Consider the following 20,663-nt stretch of genomic DNA (forward strand, 5'->3'; position numbering starts at 1 on the left):
TCAATTTAATTGAACGCTCCAACATTGTTTTAAGTACGCATATCAATAACTACACAACTAGGCTGAAGATGTCCTTCAATATCTGGAGACTTGATGTTCCACACCAGAGGAGTTCACAGTGCATAAATTAAAAACTAGGCCAAATTAAATTAAACATATTAAAAGTTGAAATTGACCATTTACCTATATGTATTAAAACTAAGTGCCATGAAAATATTAATTTGATATGTACAGATTGAAAATACTCCGGGTCACAGCATGTAGGCCTAGATATTTAAACCTGTTCGTTTTGTGTTGCACACATTTACATTTAATTGTTGATCTTGCAACCGTGGAATATTGGTTGGCAACTTCTCTGAGGGGAATTGAGTATGCCAAGATCGCCGAATGATTGGCTGAGCCTCAGGTTGTTATCTGTAACTAACGACAGCTGCAGTTGGATTGATAGGAAGTTCAGAGGTGGTTATGCGCTGTAGTGGTTGTTTCAACGACAGTGCCAAGGCTGAATGAAAGTGCTTTTCTAGATTGTAGTTTCTCGACAACAGACAACCGTTGGTAAATAGCCAGTGACGATACACTTTTGTGTTTCATTATTGACATTACATGTTTATGCCCAAATTAATGCTCAGAGAGTATCGTTGCTCCCATTATTTGGATGGAGTGGTTTTTGTAGATCGAAAGTACTTATTGATGATCAGTCTTGACATGAAACTTTCTCACCTTGGTTACACCAACGGTAATATTGTAGAACAATATTGAGTCCTCTTTGTTCACATTTGATTCTGGTTTTTAACACAGTCTTGTGCACGACAGATTAAAATGTTCAATCAGTTGAATGAAAGGTGCCACTGGGCACAGCTTTTTTCCTTTGATCTCTTGCATGAGTGCAGTGTATGATTTTACCTTAATTTCCATATGGTTTTTTGTTAAGTTCTTACCAATCACCTGTATCCGGATCCCCATACAGGTGATCTTACTACAGTGTGTCTTGGTCATGTAAGGCGTATTTTCCAGCCTTTTCTATGGAAGTAGAAACGAATGTCAAATTCCAAGCACTCATCGTGATCTCATGCGTCAGCATAAACACCCCTGGTGCTATCGGAAGCATCATCCTGCTGGTTATTACCAAACCAATTGCTTCTTTCTGCTTGCGAATGACTGGCTGTTCTCCGACTCATCTGAGCTTTCTGTTGCAGCACCTGTGCTTCCAAAGGTCAGAGTAACATTTCCTTTCAGGAAGACTAAAATATCGTCTGAAAAATCCCCATAGTTGCGCAGAAGTGTGAGTTGTTTCCTTTTACTTCTTGTCCACTGTTCCAAGCCATTCCTAGACAGCGAATTTATTTTTAAGGTATGGTGTTTTCAAATAACAAAGTCGTATCCTCTCTAGCAGATAACAAAATAGACAGCACTGAGGTCTATCATAGACACACCCATCTTGATTTGAAGTGGTTAGCACCTGGATTTCTGATGAGTTACTAGCACTTGATGTTTTGTAAAGTTGAAGTTGCTTCTGACGAGGCCTCTGCCTGTATTATACAAGTACTGCTGTACGCAACATCTTTCAATATATTGTCATTTTGAGCATGGGGGTGGTAATTCCCTCTGGCCTGCTGGGCATACAAGCTCCTCATTTGAAGAATTGAGAACAAATCACTGAATTTCTCATCCTCCCATGGTTTGTGGGATGTATTGGTGTCATCTTCATCATCTGACGTTAGAGGGGTTTTAGAAGTAGACTTACAAACTGTCCTCTTCCCCGAAAAAGTGGTTCATTAAACATTCATCTTTACCACGGCCATTGGCCGCGGTCTTCAAAGATGGCAGGTATGTATTGGCAACTGGTTCTACAATCATGGTGCATAGGAAGAGGTTCTGTAAAATAATTTCTCAATTTTAAATTAAAAAGCTAGTTTTAATGAGTAACATTCTTTGCTACATTAGCCGTACTTTACAAATGTTGTACATGTACACATAATGAACTTGTCACAGGGACAAAATATATTCTTTTACCTAGATAGCATGTTTACACTTAAAAATCTGAGTGTATAATTGCCGGTGAATAGAGATTTATGTATTGCAAATACATTATTTCATTTCCATTGTTTCATTGCACATGTAGAAAACGTTAACAGAAATTCCCTTCTGCAGAGTCCTTACATCCTCGGCCAACTATAAACTGAGATATCAAGGGGCATTGTTCATTGACTTGTCATGAGCGTTTTCTTGTCACCCTATTTTAAGAAATAACTAACATTCAAATTTCAGCCCCTCCCCGGACAGATCCAGAAAAAAATTATGTAGACACTGTTATGGTGAATATAATAAAATTACCTGCAGTAACGAATAAATGGATAATTGCTGGTGTTTAAATTCTACAGCGTATGTGTCAACAATTATTGTAAGAATATTTCCAAAGCGGTTTTATTTTCTGACTGACCTACTTCTGTATGCATCCCTTGTCCTTTCCTTTGTCTTTGCTCCTGTCCTTGCTTTTACCCTTACTCCTGTCTGCTCTTGTCATTGTTCTTATCCTTGCTCTTGCCTTTGTCATTGTGCCTGCTCCTGTCCTTCCTTTTAACCTTGCCCAGGTCGTTTTCGTAGATCTTGTCATTGCCTTTTCCCCCATGCTCCTGTCCTTTTCCTTAGCCTCTCCCCTGCCTGTGTTCATGTCTTTGGACCTTCCCCTGTCATTGTCCTTGTTCTTGGGCTAGCTTTTGCTCCTGCGTCTCTTTTTGTTGCTTCTAGAGTCACGGTCTCTATGCTTCAGCGCTTTGTTTACTGCTGATGTCCTTCTGTCCTGTAACTTGGGGAACATTGTGTTTTGCTGTTTGTGGTCTTCCAACAAGTAGTTTGCTTAAATTGAATCTGAACACAAAGCCCTTTGCAGCTGCCTCGTTTGGTTCTGTTGCTTCCATGGTGGCCGTTAGAAAACCTGGCTTACAGAACAACTGCAGGAAGTTCTACTGAGTGTACTCAGTTTTTGCAAGATCTGTGCACACAATGAAAATCAAGGACTAGAATGGAAAAACTTGTTATAGTCTGTTATTTACCATGTATAACTATATATTGTGCACACTAAAACAGAATATCTCTTTTAATTCAAATTTAATCCTACATAGGACTCATTTCATAGTGTGGCGAAACAGGGTAGCTGCGCAGACTTGTGTTTAGTCTGGGTTATTAATAAGTCAGGCGCGTCTAAATCATGCATTAAACATGCGCGCGGCAACCAATTAGAGGCGCACATTACCTTAGGTCTGGGCGTTGGCTGCGTAGATTGCCAGGACTTCTCAAGATGGCAGCCTGCTAACCAGAGCTCTGTGGAGTTGTGTTTTGTTCTGAGTTTCGAGTGTAAATCTGACAAACAACCGCTGGTGGTTGGGGATCTACCTCATGTGTACCTGATGCTATCGGTTAGTGTGGTGCTTGTTCTCAGTTGCCGGAGCTGCCGATTATATCAGATCTCTTTGAAGATTGGGGAATCGTTAGATAGTCTCGTTTATTTAAGAAGTGGTAAATTATACGGTTAGGGAACCTGTGTGAACCAGTTAATTGGGGAATTAGCGGAGCTTAGACTAGAAGGTTTATGTGGCGTTGTTCCATGCTTGTTGGCATAGCGACGGTGGGTTGCGGTCCTGGTCTGGGAGCTTGCTTTCCTCGTTTAGATTTACTGGGTTTAGGTTTCCGTTAGAGTCTGGTGACGACTATTGTAATTGCCTTCTTAATCAACTTACATGTGTTTTTTCGTAATAATTTGAAGTGGGTGAGGTTTATTTAAGTCACCTTAAACCTTGCAGTTTGGTAACTGTTGCTTCGTAAGGCAGTATAGATTATTGTTGTACAAGTCTACACCGTTGTGTTGTGTTCCAGTTACGAAGATTGTAATTGCTTGTGTGGTCAAGACTTATCAGTTGTAAGCCATCAGTAGATTATTTATTTAGACCTGAGGGTTACCCTGATCACTTTGAGGGATACCTGGTTATTTTGAGGGTTACGCTAATCATTATGAGGCTTATTCTGGTGTAGGTTAAGGAAAACGCTGATTAATCACGTTTGTGGTGCAGTTGACCATGTAGGACTACCTCCCCGTGAGGATAATTCTGTATACAGTTAATAGTTGTTGTAAATAACGGATAACTGAGCACTGACATTGAATAAACCAATCATATAATTGCCTTGGAAATCACTGGTTACCGTGAGATTTAGTTCAGTCCTGTATCATTTATTGACATTTATGGTAATCTTTATTGGGATCAATTACCTAATCACAGAGCAGTGTTAAACCTCCACCAAACGAACAGCCCCTAAGGCATAGTCCACCGTTCTTTAACTGATGGGCAATTCCGTATGGGAAATGAGAAAAATGGCTAATTTTATAGTTGATCAAATAGAAATTAAATTGACTTTGATTTGTTAATAAATGTACACTTGGCATGGAGCAAAAAACCGTTTTTGAAAATAATGTTTGGTTTCCCGGAAAATCGAATTTGAAATTTGATATTCTTTTTGGCTTATATTAAGGACCCCTGAAGCTAAATACAATAAAATGTCCTAAATGCTTATCTAATCCCTCTGAATAGTCTATAGTTGCAAAGGTTTAGAGCCATAGATGCTTGTGCCAGAGGCACTTCCTTCCTCTGGATATGGTACTTGAGAGAGAAAACTACAAAATTTGGGTTGATCTAGCTGTAATTCCGTTACCAAAAAGTTACAGAAGTTTTTCTCCTGGCCTTATTTCTTTCAGACTCATTTCACCATTGCAGATTTTCTTCCTTAATCTGCCTACTAATAACCTTAAACATAAATTCTCAAATACAAAAATTTACTCCTATGAAAACATTGGTAACGGAATTACATGGGTAACGGAATTCCATTGCAGAATCGTGTATGTCTTGAGGCCGTGTTTGGTCAAAGAGTGCAGCAATCACAATTATTTGTCTTTATTTTACATGTACCACTAGAAGGCAGCAATTGATGACTTATTTGCATATGCACATGGTAACCTCCCTCCATACATTGCACGTGCATCTACAAGACTACAAATTTGGAGAGTGGGTATGTTTAAAAATGAACTTGTTATCTGGTTGGGGTTACTTTAATCAAATAAAATCTAGGAAGAAGATGCGCATGAAATTACTGAACATGCTGCAGACCAGAAATCCGCACTTACTGCTCAACCTGACATAATGGGTCATAAGTCGCCAGTTGTACTGAATTGTCAAGGTACCTAGTACTCACGCTCTGTTTACATTTATCAGTATTTTCAAACTGAATGATGCGTTAAAATCTGAAAATGATCTATCAAGTGTATATAACAAAGCAACATGCAGAAGTTTCCTTAAACTCAATATGTAGGATCATGTCAATTTTAAAGTATAAAACAGTGTATAACATTCCTTTGCTAAATGGTTTGGTTTTAAAAGTGGTAATGTTACTTTTAAATGTTTCCTACAGGGAGACAAGGGTGGATCATCCACGAAACTTGCACTGCAACTATGCAATTTCAACGATTGCAACTCACCCGACAAAACCGACTTACTTGCGATGTATGAGGCAACTGATTCATACGAAAACATGAGTCGTGTCTTCTTCCCATATAAGGAACAGGTATTGAAATTGCAAAACGTTGGCAAGGAAGTCAACATTTGTCGCCTGTTTTTGGTTTCAAGCACTGCCACCAGGTGGCCCAGTGCATTCCCCTATGATTACGGAAGGTGGTATGTGGCCAACCCAGAGTGGTATAAAAATCGGGAACCTGGTGACATCGTGCAGGATCTTGCTCATAGCAGGAGTGATCCAAGAAATGGGGACAACACCAAGGCCAACGGACATCGTTATAATTCAATTGCTGATGAGGCAATCTTACCTATAATATATGACCTGTGTCACATTGCACCACACATTCTACATATATTGTTGGGATTGGTAGTTCGGTACTACGATTGCCTTGAAGAATTTTATACAGAAAAAGACTGAGGTTAGTCCATATTAGCAGGATGAGGGTTTGTATCAGGAATGGATGGAAGTTTCAGGGGATGCAGAGGAGAAGTCACGCGAGTATGATGAAGTCCTGAGTATATGCAAAAGCATGAAGAAAAGCTGCTTTCGGCTTTTGAAAATGTTATCAAAGGCACAAGGTCCACTGGATTGCAGGATCCATGTGCGTACCCAGTCACCCACTTGTTTCCATTCTTTGAGATTCCCTAGTTTCGGGTGTCCTCGAGGTAGTGGGTAAAAGTCTTTTCAAAATATTGTATTCCCGGTCCAGATCCTCCTGCTCCGCTGTCGTGAAGCTTCGGATCGTCTCCAGGAAGCTGCTCTCGAGTTCCAGGTGCTTTAGCATCTCCGTCAGACATGCTTGTGCCAGTGTCTGGTCTGGGGCTCCTGGCTTTTGTTCCACTTAAATGGCTTCAGTGCTTGAGTAAATTTGAGGGAAAACAACTAAAAAACATAACAGGACTGCAGATTATCTTCTCAGAATTCAGGCAAACTGGTCTTCAATGTCTCCATTGAAATACATAATTGCTAGCATTTTTGTGTTTTGCTGGGTTAGACTCTCCCTTCTGTCGTTGAGGTGTTTATACTGCAAAAAGCTGCGCTCATTGTCAACACTAGCAACGGGCATCCAGATGATCTCTTTGGCGATGGCAGACAGGTTGGGGAATCTGCCTGTCATGGATTCCCAGAACTTGGCAATGTTCAGTAACTCCACGGGAACGTCCTGCCATTGGCACCAGTCTTTAATGTATTGGGCACTCTCTTGTACCGTCAACCAAGGGGAAGAACCGTTTTGGTTGGGATGCGCAGCATCTCATCTCTCGCTCAATTCCAAAAGGGAACACCTGTTTATGTTCTTGAACCAGTACGTGATCTGGAGTTTGTACAAAATAGGTATTGGGTTGTCGTTGGCGTATAGATAGACCGGCAATTTGATCAGCACCTCCAGGCTGCCTATACTAAAGTAACCCATCAAGGAAGATACTACAGATTGCGTGGAGACAACTTTCAACAACACATCCCAAATTCCTAAAGAGGGCAGGGGAGGCATTCCTTGAGAGGGGGAGGGGAATATTAGCCAAATTTACATGAAAAAGTCCAGCTTGCTTTTATCTGAATAAACTTTTTTTGCTGGGGATATTGGGGCTGTTTGTTTTCAAATGAGAAGTGGGGGAAAATATACAGCCCTTAAAATTTTACAGTTAGGTATAGGCTTAATGTGTGGCTGCAGTGAATTTTTCTAAAATACAATTTTTCTTCAACTTTATATTGTGCTTCAATGTATGAAAACCCTCCATTTCCAATTTTTTCAAAACATTAAAAAATGCATGTTTTTAAACAAAATTATCCACACCTTCCTAGACAACTGAGGCCATTCAGGGGAAGACATGGTTCAGTGCATAGGTGTTTCTGTTCAAATCGGAAACCCAGAATTTCTGGAAAGGGATTGATGCTTTCCTATTGCTCTGCACATCAACAACGAAGAATCAGCAAAGAAGAAAAAACTGAGTCCAGAAAAATCAACAAATATGCAGCCCTTTTTATTTACAAATCAATGTAACCTCGAGGCTTTTTCTGAGATGACATCACAGTTTTGCTCAACAAGAATGTAGAAATTATTTGTTGAAAATAAGGTTAACTGAGACACACGTGCACTAGATTTGAAGGTTTGTCTTAAACAGAATTGGTTACAGCTGCCCTTTAATATATAAGACCCCCTTAAGACGACCAATAAGTGAAAAGCTGTTCTTGCGCTGACCAATTGAGTAAAACCTGGACTTACGTTGACCAAGACAGCCTGTATTGAAATACAAAGCAGTTTCTAGTTGCTGCAAAAGATAATTATTCAGTGGCATTGCCAGCTTCTTATGGGGTGGGGGGTGGGGGAAAATGGGCGCAATATCGGCGATCCATGGCCAGTTTAGCTCCGTGACCTTACCCGTGGTTTGCCCCTCTATCTCTGTCGGTGCAAGAATCTTGCTTAACAGGCGAATGCAATGCCGCTTGAGTAAGCCGTCAATTACAGACTGCATGGTGACATTGTGAAAAATTTCGAAGGGGATAACCATCAGTTCCCAGGTGGCAAGCCATTCTCGCCAAATAGGACACGAAAAAACCCATCCTACTAGCTCTGAGAAATGCATGGTTATTGGGTTGCTGGGGGTGTTTGTTTATTGTTCACATAAGAGGGGTGGGGAGCAATACACTCCCTTTCAAAATCTTAGTTAAGTGGGCTTAAAGTATAACACCCTCTTAAGACGACCAATAATTGAAAAACTTATGCAGAGTAAAACCCGGACTCACGTTGACTACATCTTGAATTGAAAAACACCAGTTTGTATTCAACATTGAAACATTTTGAATAGATGTTTGTACATTTGTTTGTTTCCAAAAAAGAGATGGGGATCAATACACTCCCTTTCAACATTTTAAGTTAAGTATGCTTTATGTATGTCTATCATACTTGGGCCGCACAGCTTGATCAGCGTAATCCACCCAGAATTGATGCTGTTTTTTTGGACATGAGCAAAGCCTTTAACCGCATGCCCCATGACACACTTCTGCATAAGCTCGCTTCTGGGTTCAGCATAGGAGGTGCTCTCTGGAGTTGGATAAAAGATTTCTTGGTGGGCCGACTTCAGAGAGTGACTTTTGTTGGTCGAACCTCGGAGTGGTCTTTGGTGAAGTCCGGGGTTCCTCAGGGCAGTGTTTTGGGGCCCCTACTTTTCAACCTTTTCATCAATGACATTTCCCGCAACATTAACTCACCTTGTGTTTTGTTTGCAGATGACGTACTATTATATCGTTCCATTCGTACAGATTTGGATGTCTCTGAACTTCAGAATGATCTTAATGAGCTGAGTGCTTGGAGTGCCTCTAATGGTATGACCTTCAACACATCTAAAACTAAAATTATGCACATTTCCCGTAAGCGGGCTCAGTTCTTTCCAGCTTACATTCATTCCGGCACTGCTCTCACAGCATCAAACACGGTCAAATATCTTGGCGTCACTCTAAGCGCTCAGCTCTCATGGAATGACCACATTAAATCTGTCAGCTCATCAGCCAATTGTATGCTCGGGTTTATCAAAACCGTGGCTTTTAATGCCTCTGTACACGCTAAACTGGCCCTTTATAAGGCTCTTGTTCTCCCCATCGTAGAATATGGACTTCCTGCTTGGCTGCCCCAAACAAAGAAGCAGGATGATACGCTAGAAAATATTCAACGACGTGCCACTCGATTCATTTTAGGTCAGAAACCTGGAGTTATGTCTTACACAGAGAGACTTGAGATCCTCAACTGGTCAACTTTATCCAATCGCCGTAATTTTGCAGTGTTGTCCCTTGTATGTAAATGTCTTCTTAATCTTGTCAAGTGTGAAATGTGTCAGACTAAGGTTACCGTGAATTCCAGACATACCAATATTGTTAGTTTTAATCATCTCCAGGCTAGAACACAATCTCTTCATTTATCCTGCTTTCATCAGTTTCCCCGGTTGTGGTCTAATCTCCCTGAACACGTTTCTAACACTCTTATTTTGAAACCTTTTTTCACAATTCCTGGTAGTATTGAAAAATACTGTCCTTCACCCTGATTCTTAGGCTTGTTTTTTGTTCTTGTTTATTTGTTTTATTTTGTTTTGTTTTTACATTTAGGCCTACTGCTATTCAATTCATGTAGTGTGGAAGTTCTTCTTTTATCTCCATTTTATATCTTTTTGCCTCATGTTTGGCTACCCTTGTTCTGTTAGTGCAATCCTCTATTCATTATTTTGTTTTTGTTCCCATATGCAATCTCATAATGTCATTTATTGTATGTGTATATCCTGGATAATTTTTTTATTATTATTCTGCTTTTTAAATATTTAATTACAGAAGAAGTAACGCTTTATTGTTGGATGTATTTATTTATTTATTGTTTAATTATACAAGGTGCCATAAAGTATTTTTAAATGTGTGTTTTCTAAATTTTATTCTTAATGTCTTCATGTTCAGTGTTTTTACATGTACATGTATATACTTATTTTATTAATTTGTTAATTTCCCACATCTTGATGTGGGGAGACAGGTCTGTGACCACAGTGATTCCGTATTACTTTTGTCTCCCCTATGCCCATCTTGCTTGTGATGTATATTGAATTTTTGGCAGGAATAAATAATAATAATAGTAAAAAGCCTTTATACAGGCTTTATGTATATTTAAATTTCAAAGCCTACATGTGTGTTTATCCAAAATGATCAAATTTTATGAAAAAAACAATTATTGACACAGTTGCAGATCCCATCATTGTCAAACCCGGCACAAACATATTTGATTAAAGTAAACTTCACCTGGTCTTGTTCTGTCCGCAGCTGACATGGCTGAGGAATATGAGCTGCTTCGGGATGTTGTCAGCTGATTTCCAATGGGTCCTGCAAGTACAAGGATTATTCTTTATATATGTAAGTTTGTAAAATCAACTTGCCACTTGGCCCATTTATTTTAAAACTTACCGGTGATTGGTCTGGGTAGTCCTATTCGATATGCACTTTTTGATGTTAAAATATCAGGAAAAAAATCACGTTATACATGTATGTCATTCCTCTGTCATACAGAATTTAAAGCATGCATGTCCACTATCAAGAAAAGGTAAGATTAAATGGAGTGCCCCTCGGTGATTAAAAGAGGGAGCCCATACATCTTTCATCATTCCTCATGAATGAAAATAAAAAATGGCCATAAAAGACTTTGATATGCATGAAAAAAAATTAATGTACCTTGTGCTACATGACCATCAATTTTGCTGAGGTAGCCACCAACTATATATAACAGGTTTTGCCCTTACCCAACTTATATATTAATAAGCCCTGCATACTCAGTGCTTGTCCGAGAGGTTGCCAAAAAAAAAAAACCTCAAAAGCTTACTCGGGTGGGACTCGAACCCACAACCTCCTGCTTACTAGTGCAAATGTCTTAACCACTCGACCACCGAGCTTGCCGGGGGCTGGCCGGTCCGAGTCAAATGAAGCAGCGGATACCGCGAACTATTTTCAAGATGTATTTGGGGGGGGGGGGGCGTTGGGGAGATGTTAATTATATATAACAGGTTTTGCCCTCACCCAACGTATATATTAATAAGCACTGCATGCTCAGTGCTTGTCCAAGAGCTTGCGAAAAAAAAAAAAAACCTCACAAGCTTACTCGGGTGGGACTTGCTGGGGTCGAGTCGAGTAAAAAAAATACATCTTGAAAATAGTTCGCGTTACCCGCTGCTTCATTTGACTTTGCCGACCACGGCAAGCTCGGTGGTCGACGGGTTAAGACATCTTCACTAGTAAGCAGGAGGTCGTGGGTTCGAGTCCGACCCGAGTAAGCTTGTGAGGTTTTTTCGCAAGCTCCCGGACAAGCACTGAGCATGCAGTGCTTATTAATATATACGTTGGGTAAGGGCAAAACCTGTTATATATAATTAACATCTCCCCTACGCAAAAAATATATACAACCACCAACTGTTACTATTTCCTTGATGGCTGCAGGACATTGGTAGATGTTCTGATTTATTTCGGCAGAGTGATCCATGTGTTTGCAAGAACACTCCGTTCATTCTCAGGAACATCAAATAGAGAGTAGAGCGTTGAAGCCCTGTGTCTGAACTTGGTGGCGGTAATCAGATGAGGGCTTTTCAGCTGTTCGCCCATGGACTGTGTCACTTCTTTTATTGCAACCCAACCGTTCACGTGGTCCATGGACCTTTGGGTGAAGAGGAATAAGAATTCATTGTTGGGACAAACACCAGCTTCTTTTCTGTTGTCTATGAGCATCTCAATTGGAGTCATACAGTCTTCCGGAATTTAAACTGGCACAAGTTTCCTGGACCCCTTACCTCGTTGGTAAGTCAACCTGAATGACTTCAGGAGGGATTTCTCCAGCGGGTCATCCACTGTTTGCAGCAGTTGCAGATCCACCCAGGACTGCCGCTTCGCATCCTCCCATTCTTGCAAGGTGAGTCTTGATGGTTCGCCACCCCGTCTTGCATTAAAAAGTGTCAGCCTGCTGACAATGAGGGCACGCATCTTTTTGAACTCGTGGCTATCCCACTTCAAATATGGATCCTCAATCATGTTTTCCATGGCGCTTATGGTGAAAGCCTTCGAACTTGCTATGTTCTCCTCTAAGGGCATCGACTGTGGCTTCCTGAGGACAGCCTGCCGCTTGTTTTCAACTTCGTACTGGGTTAGGCCAAATACGTACTCCCAGCTTAGATCTATGGCCTTGAGGAATCTGTCAACCTCCTTTGACTTCTGAAGTTCGTTGTTAACGATGTACAGTGCCCTCATTACCCTTGCAGATTTTTTTAGCAGGAAGCCGAGACCTAGCTTCAAGCCTGCCTTTATGCCGCCGCCTTCTTTCTCTGCCATGACTTGCAAGGCCTCTTCCAGTTCTGTAAATCTTTGGCGGTCAAGCAAATCGTCACCACCAAGACTCTTATTGGGTGGATGGTGGGCATCTTGGAAGGCGACCACCAAGTTTGCTAGTCGCCTCATGTTGTTCATGACAGCCTTACGGTCCTTGCTTGATTTGTTCCACATTCTTTTGCCGACCTGTGTGATCATTTTGTCTGTACGACAGATGTTGCCAACGACGTCAGTCCGAAACCTGTCCAAAATTGACTTTCAGAATTTGTCATCACAAGGAGCACTGTCCATACTACCGGTAAGTGATGTTACAGGTACACTTTGAATATATATGCAAGTGCACTGTCACTGCAGGTCTGCTTGTGTCGCCAGATACATTTGTTGCTGTAAAAGCCGTTACAATTGCTGCACATTACTATGTTATCCTGTGTATTTTGGAATCTCTCTCTCAAGAAGTCAGTGTCCCCATGTGACTGTATCCTCTTCTGTTTTTCATTGTAAATTCCATCCTTACGAAGCTGGGTTATTGCCCTCAGCATCTCTGGCCGTGGCAAAAGCAGCGCAGCTTTTACAGCTTCTTCTTTTTTGTGCTTTCGTTTCATAGTCGCACAAGCTGTGCTTGCATCTCCCCACAGAAAACGCATGGTCTCTTTGGTCTGTTTGATTTCAGTGTTTCCTAAAAAAAAGTACAAACAAGCAAAAGAGATTTAGAGAATGATACAGAATATTCTAGACTACTTCATTCATAAAATTAGGCCGCTGAACTGTAGAACAAGTTCCCACTGGGAATTTGTTACAAATATGACAGTACCTTTCTCTTCCCACACTCCTAAAAAAAATATGGGCTTGAGTGCAGATCTGGGGTATAGATTTTGTTTCGGACTCACACCGTCATGCTGCGTATAAAAGTAACTGGCATGCATAAGATACATTTATGTTATCTGTGTTTTGTAAAAAGTTTTTTGTGTCTAAGCAAATTTTTGAACATTTTCTTAAATGACATATTTCGCCTTGGCTATAAATATTCATAACAGTATGTATAATACCCAACAAATACCGTAAATACCCACGTACATGTATGAGGCGCATTTTATTCGCTGCGGCAAAAATCAAATTTATCTGCAGCAACTGTAACCAATCGATGGAATGTCCGACTCACCCAACAAGCAAGCTTGCACAAACAATAAGTATTTTTGTACGTGTACACCAATTCAAGAATTTTATACGCAGGCCTCAACCTTAACTTTTTGAGGGGCAAGGCCAACTGGCCTTAAGTGCCTCCGAAAATCACAGGGCACTGCGGCCAAACTGGCAAATTTGAAATTTTGCACATGGAAAGATAGGGTTTTTGAATACCATTGTTTTTAATGCATGATATTAATTAAACTGTACAAAAAGGTATGATTATGAATGCTTACATGGCCTTTATTTACAGAAATAAGAGAAAACAGTTACTAGTCTGTAGGTTCTACTGTTTGCATCCGTGCGAGTGCATATGTCACTTCAGTGTTCTTCATGGCCTTAGACAGTATGGTGTGGGTTCCGATATTTGCATTTACAAGAAATTGTTAGTAATTAGCATATTTGGGTGTTGTTTACTTTGGTACAAATCCATTAATTTGTTTCATATTTTAATTTAACTGTTTTGAAAAAAATGAAGAATGGTGATTGCTTTTTAAGCTCAAGGAGTAGCCTAGCTTGTGGAAATTTCCTGTGTTAGAAAATCCAAGAGATTATCACTGGCATGGGTGACGGGATCAAGTACTTGCTGCCTAAAAACCACGATTTTTCAGTTTATACTAGAGCAAGTAGCTCCAACATTTTAAAGGAAGTGTACGGGATTTGCGCACCTCAGAACTCGGGACTACCGAATTTCATTGAAATTTCCTAATGTAAGGAAAGCATATAATGCAAAAAAGCAATTTGCAAAATTTCTTCTCCTAAAGTGCTGCCGTTCTTGAGAAAAATCAAAATGTTGTCAATTTTCCAAAAATGGTTCGTCCGGACAATCTTTGGAAAATGCGCTACGTTCAAATCTCACAACTGTTTACCAGAGCAGCTCTACACCAACAGGCGTTATCGTCAGTGCATAACGCCAAATTCAAAAATGTGCACGCAGGCTGGACCGGCTCTTGGATGGAAGAGTCTACCGCTATGTTAGCGGGTAGCATTAAAAACAACCGTGAACACGCTTATTGTACAACTCAAACGTGTTATAAACTGGCAAAAGTCAATGTAGAATTGTACTTGGTAAGCTCAAAGAGAATTTTGATTGATGTTCAGTTAAAATTTCTAAATGAAATGGTGCTTTCTCTTGCAAAACGGTATATTGTCTTATAATCACCCCCTCAGAAGTAATGGTACAGCCCAACCCCAAAAAACATGGCTACTTGTTTTTCGAGTTCGTTTCAACGGCCGTTTTGGGGGACAAAATATGCTATTTCCAGACATTTCTTTTCCCGTTATCCTACACAAGGGACCTGTACGCCCACAATACTCGAGTATTTGTCACATTTACTGATTGGAATGGTGTTTTGACATGCAACTACAGCGTGTGGACAGCGTGCAGGCTGTCATTTGACCGTGCATCGGACGGAGGCGAGTGCATGTGCAGCGCGGGCGGCACTTTGGTTGGAGCGTGTCGCGGTGCTGTGACACTGAGTGAGTCGTGATCGCGGTTGCTATACTACAGGATCACGCATTGTTCATATTTCGAATCCACGCCACGACATTGTATTTTTAAAAGAAGGGAACGAAATTTCAAGGTAAATTTGTCGGGTTTGATCCAGAAATAACAGAAAATGAGGTCATGTTTCTTGTCTGACTTCAAATCCGGATCTCTGCTGCGTGTGCAGATGCTGTGAAAACGTCCTGTGGTCCATGGATTTTTGCATGCAAATTTACGCGAGCAGCTCCGTAAGCTGAAAAAAAGATCAATTTTTCTCTTGATTTTGCTCGAGACTGATACCAAAATATGGAATAAAACAATGGATTTGTACTTACAGTGAATAAAAACGACAAAAATCTGCTAATTTCTAAAAATTACTGCAATTGAAAATGCGTACAGGATTTTCAATTGCAGTAATACGCCCCTGCACTCGGTCGAAACACTCTATCGGACAGTCCCGGAAATTGGGTATCAAACCATATCTTGGTTTGAAAGATATTCTTGAGGAAAGCAGCCGTCATGCCCGGCGTCTGCCACAAGTTATACACCATCACCTTATCGGCCAGTTCGGTCGAGATGGATTCGTCGGCATACATGAGGTCATGTATCCTACATACATTGTCTACATGGTTGACTGGCTTGCGGGAGAAGTCTCGGGTCCCCGGACCACAAAAGTTATACCCCAATAAATGGACCGGTACCGGAATAAAAGGTTTATCCGCTTCTTCTTGATCCATCAGATAGGGCTGTATATCGTCATAATTGAGTTGGTTGGGCGGTTTTGAATAAGGATCTCTCCAATTGAATCCGTGTTCGGCTTCTCTATCCCTATTTCTATTCTGCCATTCGACTGTCAAGAGACGTACCCAGTTCATTCGTTTACGTACCGTTCTATCCCAAGACGATTCCTGTTGCCACGGCGGCTCCGGCCGTAAGTGATTCTCTCCCAACTGTATCCCGTCATCCTTGATGTAATCCACTTTAATCGGTGTGGGTGCGTCCAACAACATTTCGGCAATACCTTCCTGCAGATGGATGGGCAAATTGTTGACCCTCCAATCCAGGATGAGCAGCCCGTCGCTCCCGTCCTTGGCCCATCGTAGTCTCACCGGCGGCATCGTTTAGCTGGTCGTCCTTTTGTACCGTCGGGGTTTGCGTTTGGGCATCACACCTCGGATGACTCTGCTTAATTCCCTCAACGTACGCAGTAAGCACTCGTAATATAGGTATCGCCACCTGATTGACATGCCACAAGAGACACGCAGTCTGCGCAAGCGTGATACACCAGAGAACCTCTCGCATCAGATGCATGCTCTCAAATGACTCACTAGGACACTTTGTTTCAGGTTCCATCCCCACCGGAATATTCCATTTTCTGACCGGGGGTCTCTCATTGTTTGTTTCATCCCATGTCCCTAATACAATACTACTCCCCTCGAAATTAACACATACAGTGGGGGTGACAAATTCTACTAAATTAATTTAATAAATAAAATTTAGTTTAGGTGATGTTTATCGGTCATTATGGTAGATGGCCTGGTATCCGTACAGAGGATCCCTCACCCAGTTGACATTGTCCCATGCTGTGGGTTCCCTGTCTGTTGTTTCCCTGTCCCAGTCGGCCATGCATGCCGGTCCTGCCCTGCGTTCTGCTTCGGCTGCTTCGAGGACTTGATTGGCTTCATCGACAATCTGACAAATGTTCAGCAGCTCTGTGTCTCCCTCTGAACTGATGGTGATGACTTCGTTTTCCATGTCACTCATAGAGTCCTTGACCGTATAGGTATCTATGACTTCAGCCGGTGGCTCATAGTGTTGGCTGTATAGGTCTTGGGAGGCAGCGGTGACCATGGTGATGTCTTGTGGTTGCTCCTGACTGATGGCAGTCACCATAGTAATGTCCGGTAACTCACTACTGACTGACTCTGTACTCGTGTGGAGGGGCTCTACTCCTGGCATGGTGGGTACTGTTCCCGATCGCCACGACCAATTATCAAAATCAAAGCCTCCATGGCTGCTCTGGTTTGAGCTCGGAGGGCTTGGGCTTGGGGAGGTGGTACTGGTGGCAGGTGGGGTTTCGGAGATTGCAATGATTGGCTCGTCTATCTCGGTTATGGTCTGAAAGAGCCTCCTTCTCTTCTGCGTCACCTCGTGTCCCGGGCTCAGGTCCAGGGGCGGGCGCTTCGGGGCCGGTGGTGTTGGTGGTATCGGCGAGTCGCTCCCTGACGAACTTGCGCATGATGGGGCTGAGCTGCTAGTCTGACTGGGCACTTGTCTGATACTGCTCTGTGTCGACCCACCTGCTCTGGCTGATCCTCCGCGGATGGATATATCGTCCTCTTGGAGTTGCTCAATCAAGTAGTGCCATACACAGGGGTGACATTTCTTAGAGACCTTAGCCAATAAGGGACATGCCTTTAGGTTTCTATAGAGGAGGCATCTGTTTTCAATGGCCTCTTGTTCACTCGGTGCCCATTTCCACAATTCGTGGTTGGCTGTTGCAATGACAGGTGTTCTTCGGAGGAAAGCCTCCTTCTGGTGCTTCACTGGCACCATCGTTTCACTCCCTTCCAAAATGACCTTGGCCTTTTCAATGATCGATTGATCCAGGTAGGGTTCATTCAAGACAATAAGTCTTTTATCGGGGCACTCGGCCCACAAAAAGGCATATCCCGAAGCCCCACATGTAATGTCTCCTACATGTACACAAAGATCAGCTAAACTGGTAGCCAGCCATGTCTTACCCGCGTTGCTTGCTCCAATGAGGGCCAGGGTGTTCAACTTGGGTAAAGTCATGTCGACTACCCGTTGTACATCTTCTACCAAGAGTTCAAGAGGTAAGTCCTGAAATTGACACCACTCTCTAATGACTTGGGCAGAGGCTTCTACACTGAGATGGCTGTGGCTTCCGTTGGGGTGTGCTTCGTTCCACTTGTGCGTCAGTTCGGTCAGGTTGGCATCGATGATGCTGTTCTGGCTCAGGGCTAGGGCTTTTCTAAATTTAATGTACCAATTTTGGGCAAAGTAAGCCCGTTCTAACTTACCCGCTACCAAGTAATCCTCATATCTCATGGCACGGTAAATGAAATCGTTGCTCGACCGAGGTTGATATTTATCAATGAGGTACTTAATTAATTGAAGCTCGGTCATTTCGTCGAGATCGGGTGGTGGAGGAGCTCGTGTAGGATCCGGTTTGGGGGGTCTCATAGCACCCCTCTCATGCTCTTTTCGCTCTCTCATTTCTTCAATCTCTTGAGCACTAGGCTCAATCTTGAAGAGGGAGCACCTCTCTTCAAAGAGAGGGGGTAAATGTTCCACCACTTTTTTGCGTGGTGGAATACGTAGGTAGCTGACAATGGAAGCGGGGTTCTTTACCGCCTGACATGTAATGTCCATACAGAGACATTTCAAGTTTCGACTCAGTTTCTTGAGGCGATAGTCGTTCTTTTGCTCTGCGTGTGTCGCTACCAACAGGTGGTAATGTCTACCACTGTGTTTACACTTGGACCCTCCCAATTTAGGGTCATGCTCAAAGAGCTGCCACTGGTAGTCCATCAAGCTCTCCATACACACCTTTTCGACCACACTTAATTGGGCATCTGCGTGCCAGTTTGCTCTAAAGATAATGGCACTATAGTAATAGGTCTCTTTATAATTGATTTTGCCCTTGGCCGGCATCACTTCGTGCCCATTTGGCGCCTGAGCCAATCGAAATGCTTGCAAGTTGTTCACCCGCGCTGTCAACATCGCTTGTGCCATCTAAAATGCATGAGAAGTCAGGGTACCATACTAGTAATGACAGACTACTCATTAAATATTCAAATATGCAACACAGTAATATGCAAATGAGGTCAATCAATGATGTCATTTCATTAATATGCAAATGAGGTCAACTATTACGTCATCAGTGATGTCATATGTGACGTCATCATATGAATACGCAAATGAGATAAAAAATGTAAATCATGACGTCAGAGGTCACGTGACCTGAGGAAACAAGACTAACCCCAAGGATGACGTTAGACGAGAGATAGAGGGCGCTGTTTGCTCATTGTGACGTCACAATGCTTAGACGCAGACGCGTTGCCATAGCAACAACGCGTTACCTTGACAACGCGCGCTTGGCCCTAATCGCGCGCTATGCGTCTTTGGTGTGGAGATCGAGACGGCAGATTCGAGAAATCTCCGTTGTCGTCTAAGCGGGGCGTAAGACGGATAATCATAACAATATATTTCCACATGTCTTCCATTCACTCTGTGCTCTCTGGCTTTATTTCGCAATGCATCATGGGATCTCCTAAACTATTCTCTTTTAACAATATTAATTTCGGAGAAAAGTACATTCACCCCCCTCTCTCTTTCGCAATGCATTGTGGGATCTCCTAAATTAGTTTTATATCTGTAGATTAGTTTAGTAGAATAGTACATTCACCCTTTACATAATATCCATAAACATATCCTCTTCGTCTTCCATGACATCTGCATAAAAAAACTCGTTGGGACCTTCTTCCAAATCGACCAGCTCTTGTCCCATACGTGACATATCTGAATCTACTGTACTGCGCAATACCCCTTCGGTATGTACAAAGTGTCCGGTCTGATCACCTCCTCCTTTATCCAAGTGTAACATAATCTCCATGGGTGCTTCTGGAGCAGGTTCATTGAGATCTACAGGAGGAGGATCAATTCAAATGTCTATACGAAAACTGTTGCTCTCTCCCAACCGTTCGACGGTGAGTCCCCTAAATGTTCCGGCTGTATTGGTGTCACTGATGCGTCTCCACAGGCGTGACTCTCTCAATACATGAAATTGTTGCTCTGACATGCCGGCCACACCAGGTTGTCCAGACTGTTCTTGTTGAGCTCTCCGCCCCGCACCATCTTGACCGTTCCCGCGAGCTGCTGTGCGGCTGTCGGAATGGTACCCTTCATCGTGCGCAACATATCCTCTTCGTCTTCCATGACATCTGCATAAAAAAACTCGTTGGGACCTTCTTCCAAATCGACCAGCTCTTGTCCCATACGTGATATATCTGAATCTACTGTACTGCGCAATACCCCTTCGGTATGTACAAAGTGTCCGGTCTGATCACCTCCTCCTTTATCCAAGTGTAACATAATCTCCATGGGTGCTTCTGGAGCAGGTTCATTGAGATCTACAGGAGGAGGATCAATTCAAATGTCTATACGAAAACTGTTGCTCTCTCCCAACCGTTCGACGGTGAGTCCCCTAAATGTTCCGGCTGTATTGGTGTCACTGATGCGTCTCCGCAGGCGTGACTCTCTCAATACATGAAATTGTTGCTCTGACATGCCGGCCACACCAGGTTGTCCAGACTGTTCTTGTTGAGCTCTCCGCCCCGCACCATCTTGACCGTTCCCGCGAGCTGCTGTGCGGCTGTCGGAATGGTACCCTTCATCGTGCGCTGTCCCTGACTGTCTGTCTCGGTGCTCCTGCTCACTCCAAAATGAGGCGCCGTCCAATCGTTGATGTCTTGCCCGTGAGCCATGGTCTCTATCTTGCACCAGTAGGTGATCTGCAGCTTGCACAAAATGGGTATTGGGTTGTCGCTCGCGTCGAGATACACCGGCAGTTTCA

The 20,663-nt window shown here is 42.5% G+C and overlaps 1 protein-coding gene across 1 annotated transcript; it reads right to left on the reverse strand.

Moving 5' to 3' along the window:
• Nucleotides 1–10,023: 10,023 nt before the first annotated feature.
• Nucleotides 10,024–12,611, reverse strand: LOC110985553 (uncharacterized). The gene is made up of 2 exons (XM_022246651.2): nt 11,865–12,611; nt 10,024–10,413 (listed from the first exon to the last, which is right to left on the reverse strand). The coding sequence occupies exons 1-2, from the start codon at nt 12,592–12,594 to the stop codon at nt 10,292–10,294; spliced, it is 852 nt and encodes a 283-aa protein (XP_022102343.1). The 5' UTR covers nt 12,595–12,611; the 3' UTR covers nt 10,024–10,291.
• Between the last annotated feature and the right edge of the window lie 8,052 nt (nt 12,612–20,663).

The sequence above is a fragment of the Acanthaster planci genome, linkage group LG10 (assembly GCF_054643075.1).
Source record: "Acanthaster planci isolate LZ-2023a linkage group LG10, COTS_SCS, whole genome shotgun sequence".
Classification (NCBI taxonomy): Eukaryota; Metazoa; Echinodermata; class Asteroidea; order Valvatida; family Acanthasteridae; genus Acanthaster; species Acanthaster planci.

What these genes read in the sequence shown, in the direction of transcription:
- LOC110985553 (XM_022246651.2), bottom strand. Translation starts at nt 12,594, where the DNA reads ATGATCACACAGGTCGGCAAAAGAATGTGGAACAAATCAAGCAAGGAC. An exon ending in CAGGTTGACTTACCAACGAG is followed by an intron (nt 10,414 to 11,864) that starts GTAAGGGGTCCA and finishes TTGTACTTGCAG; the next exon opens with GACCCATTGGAAATCAGCTG.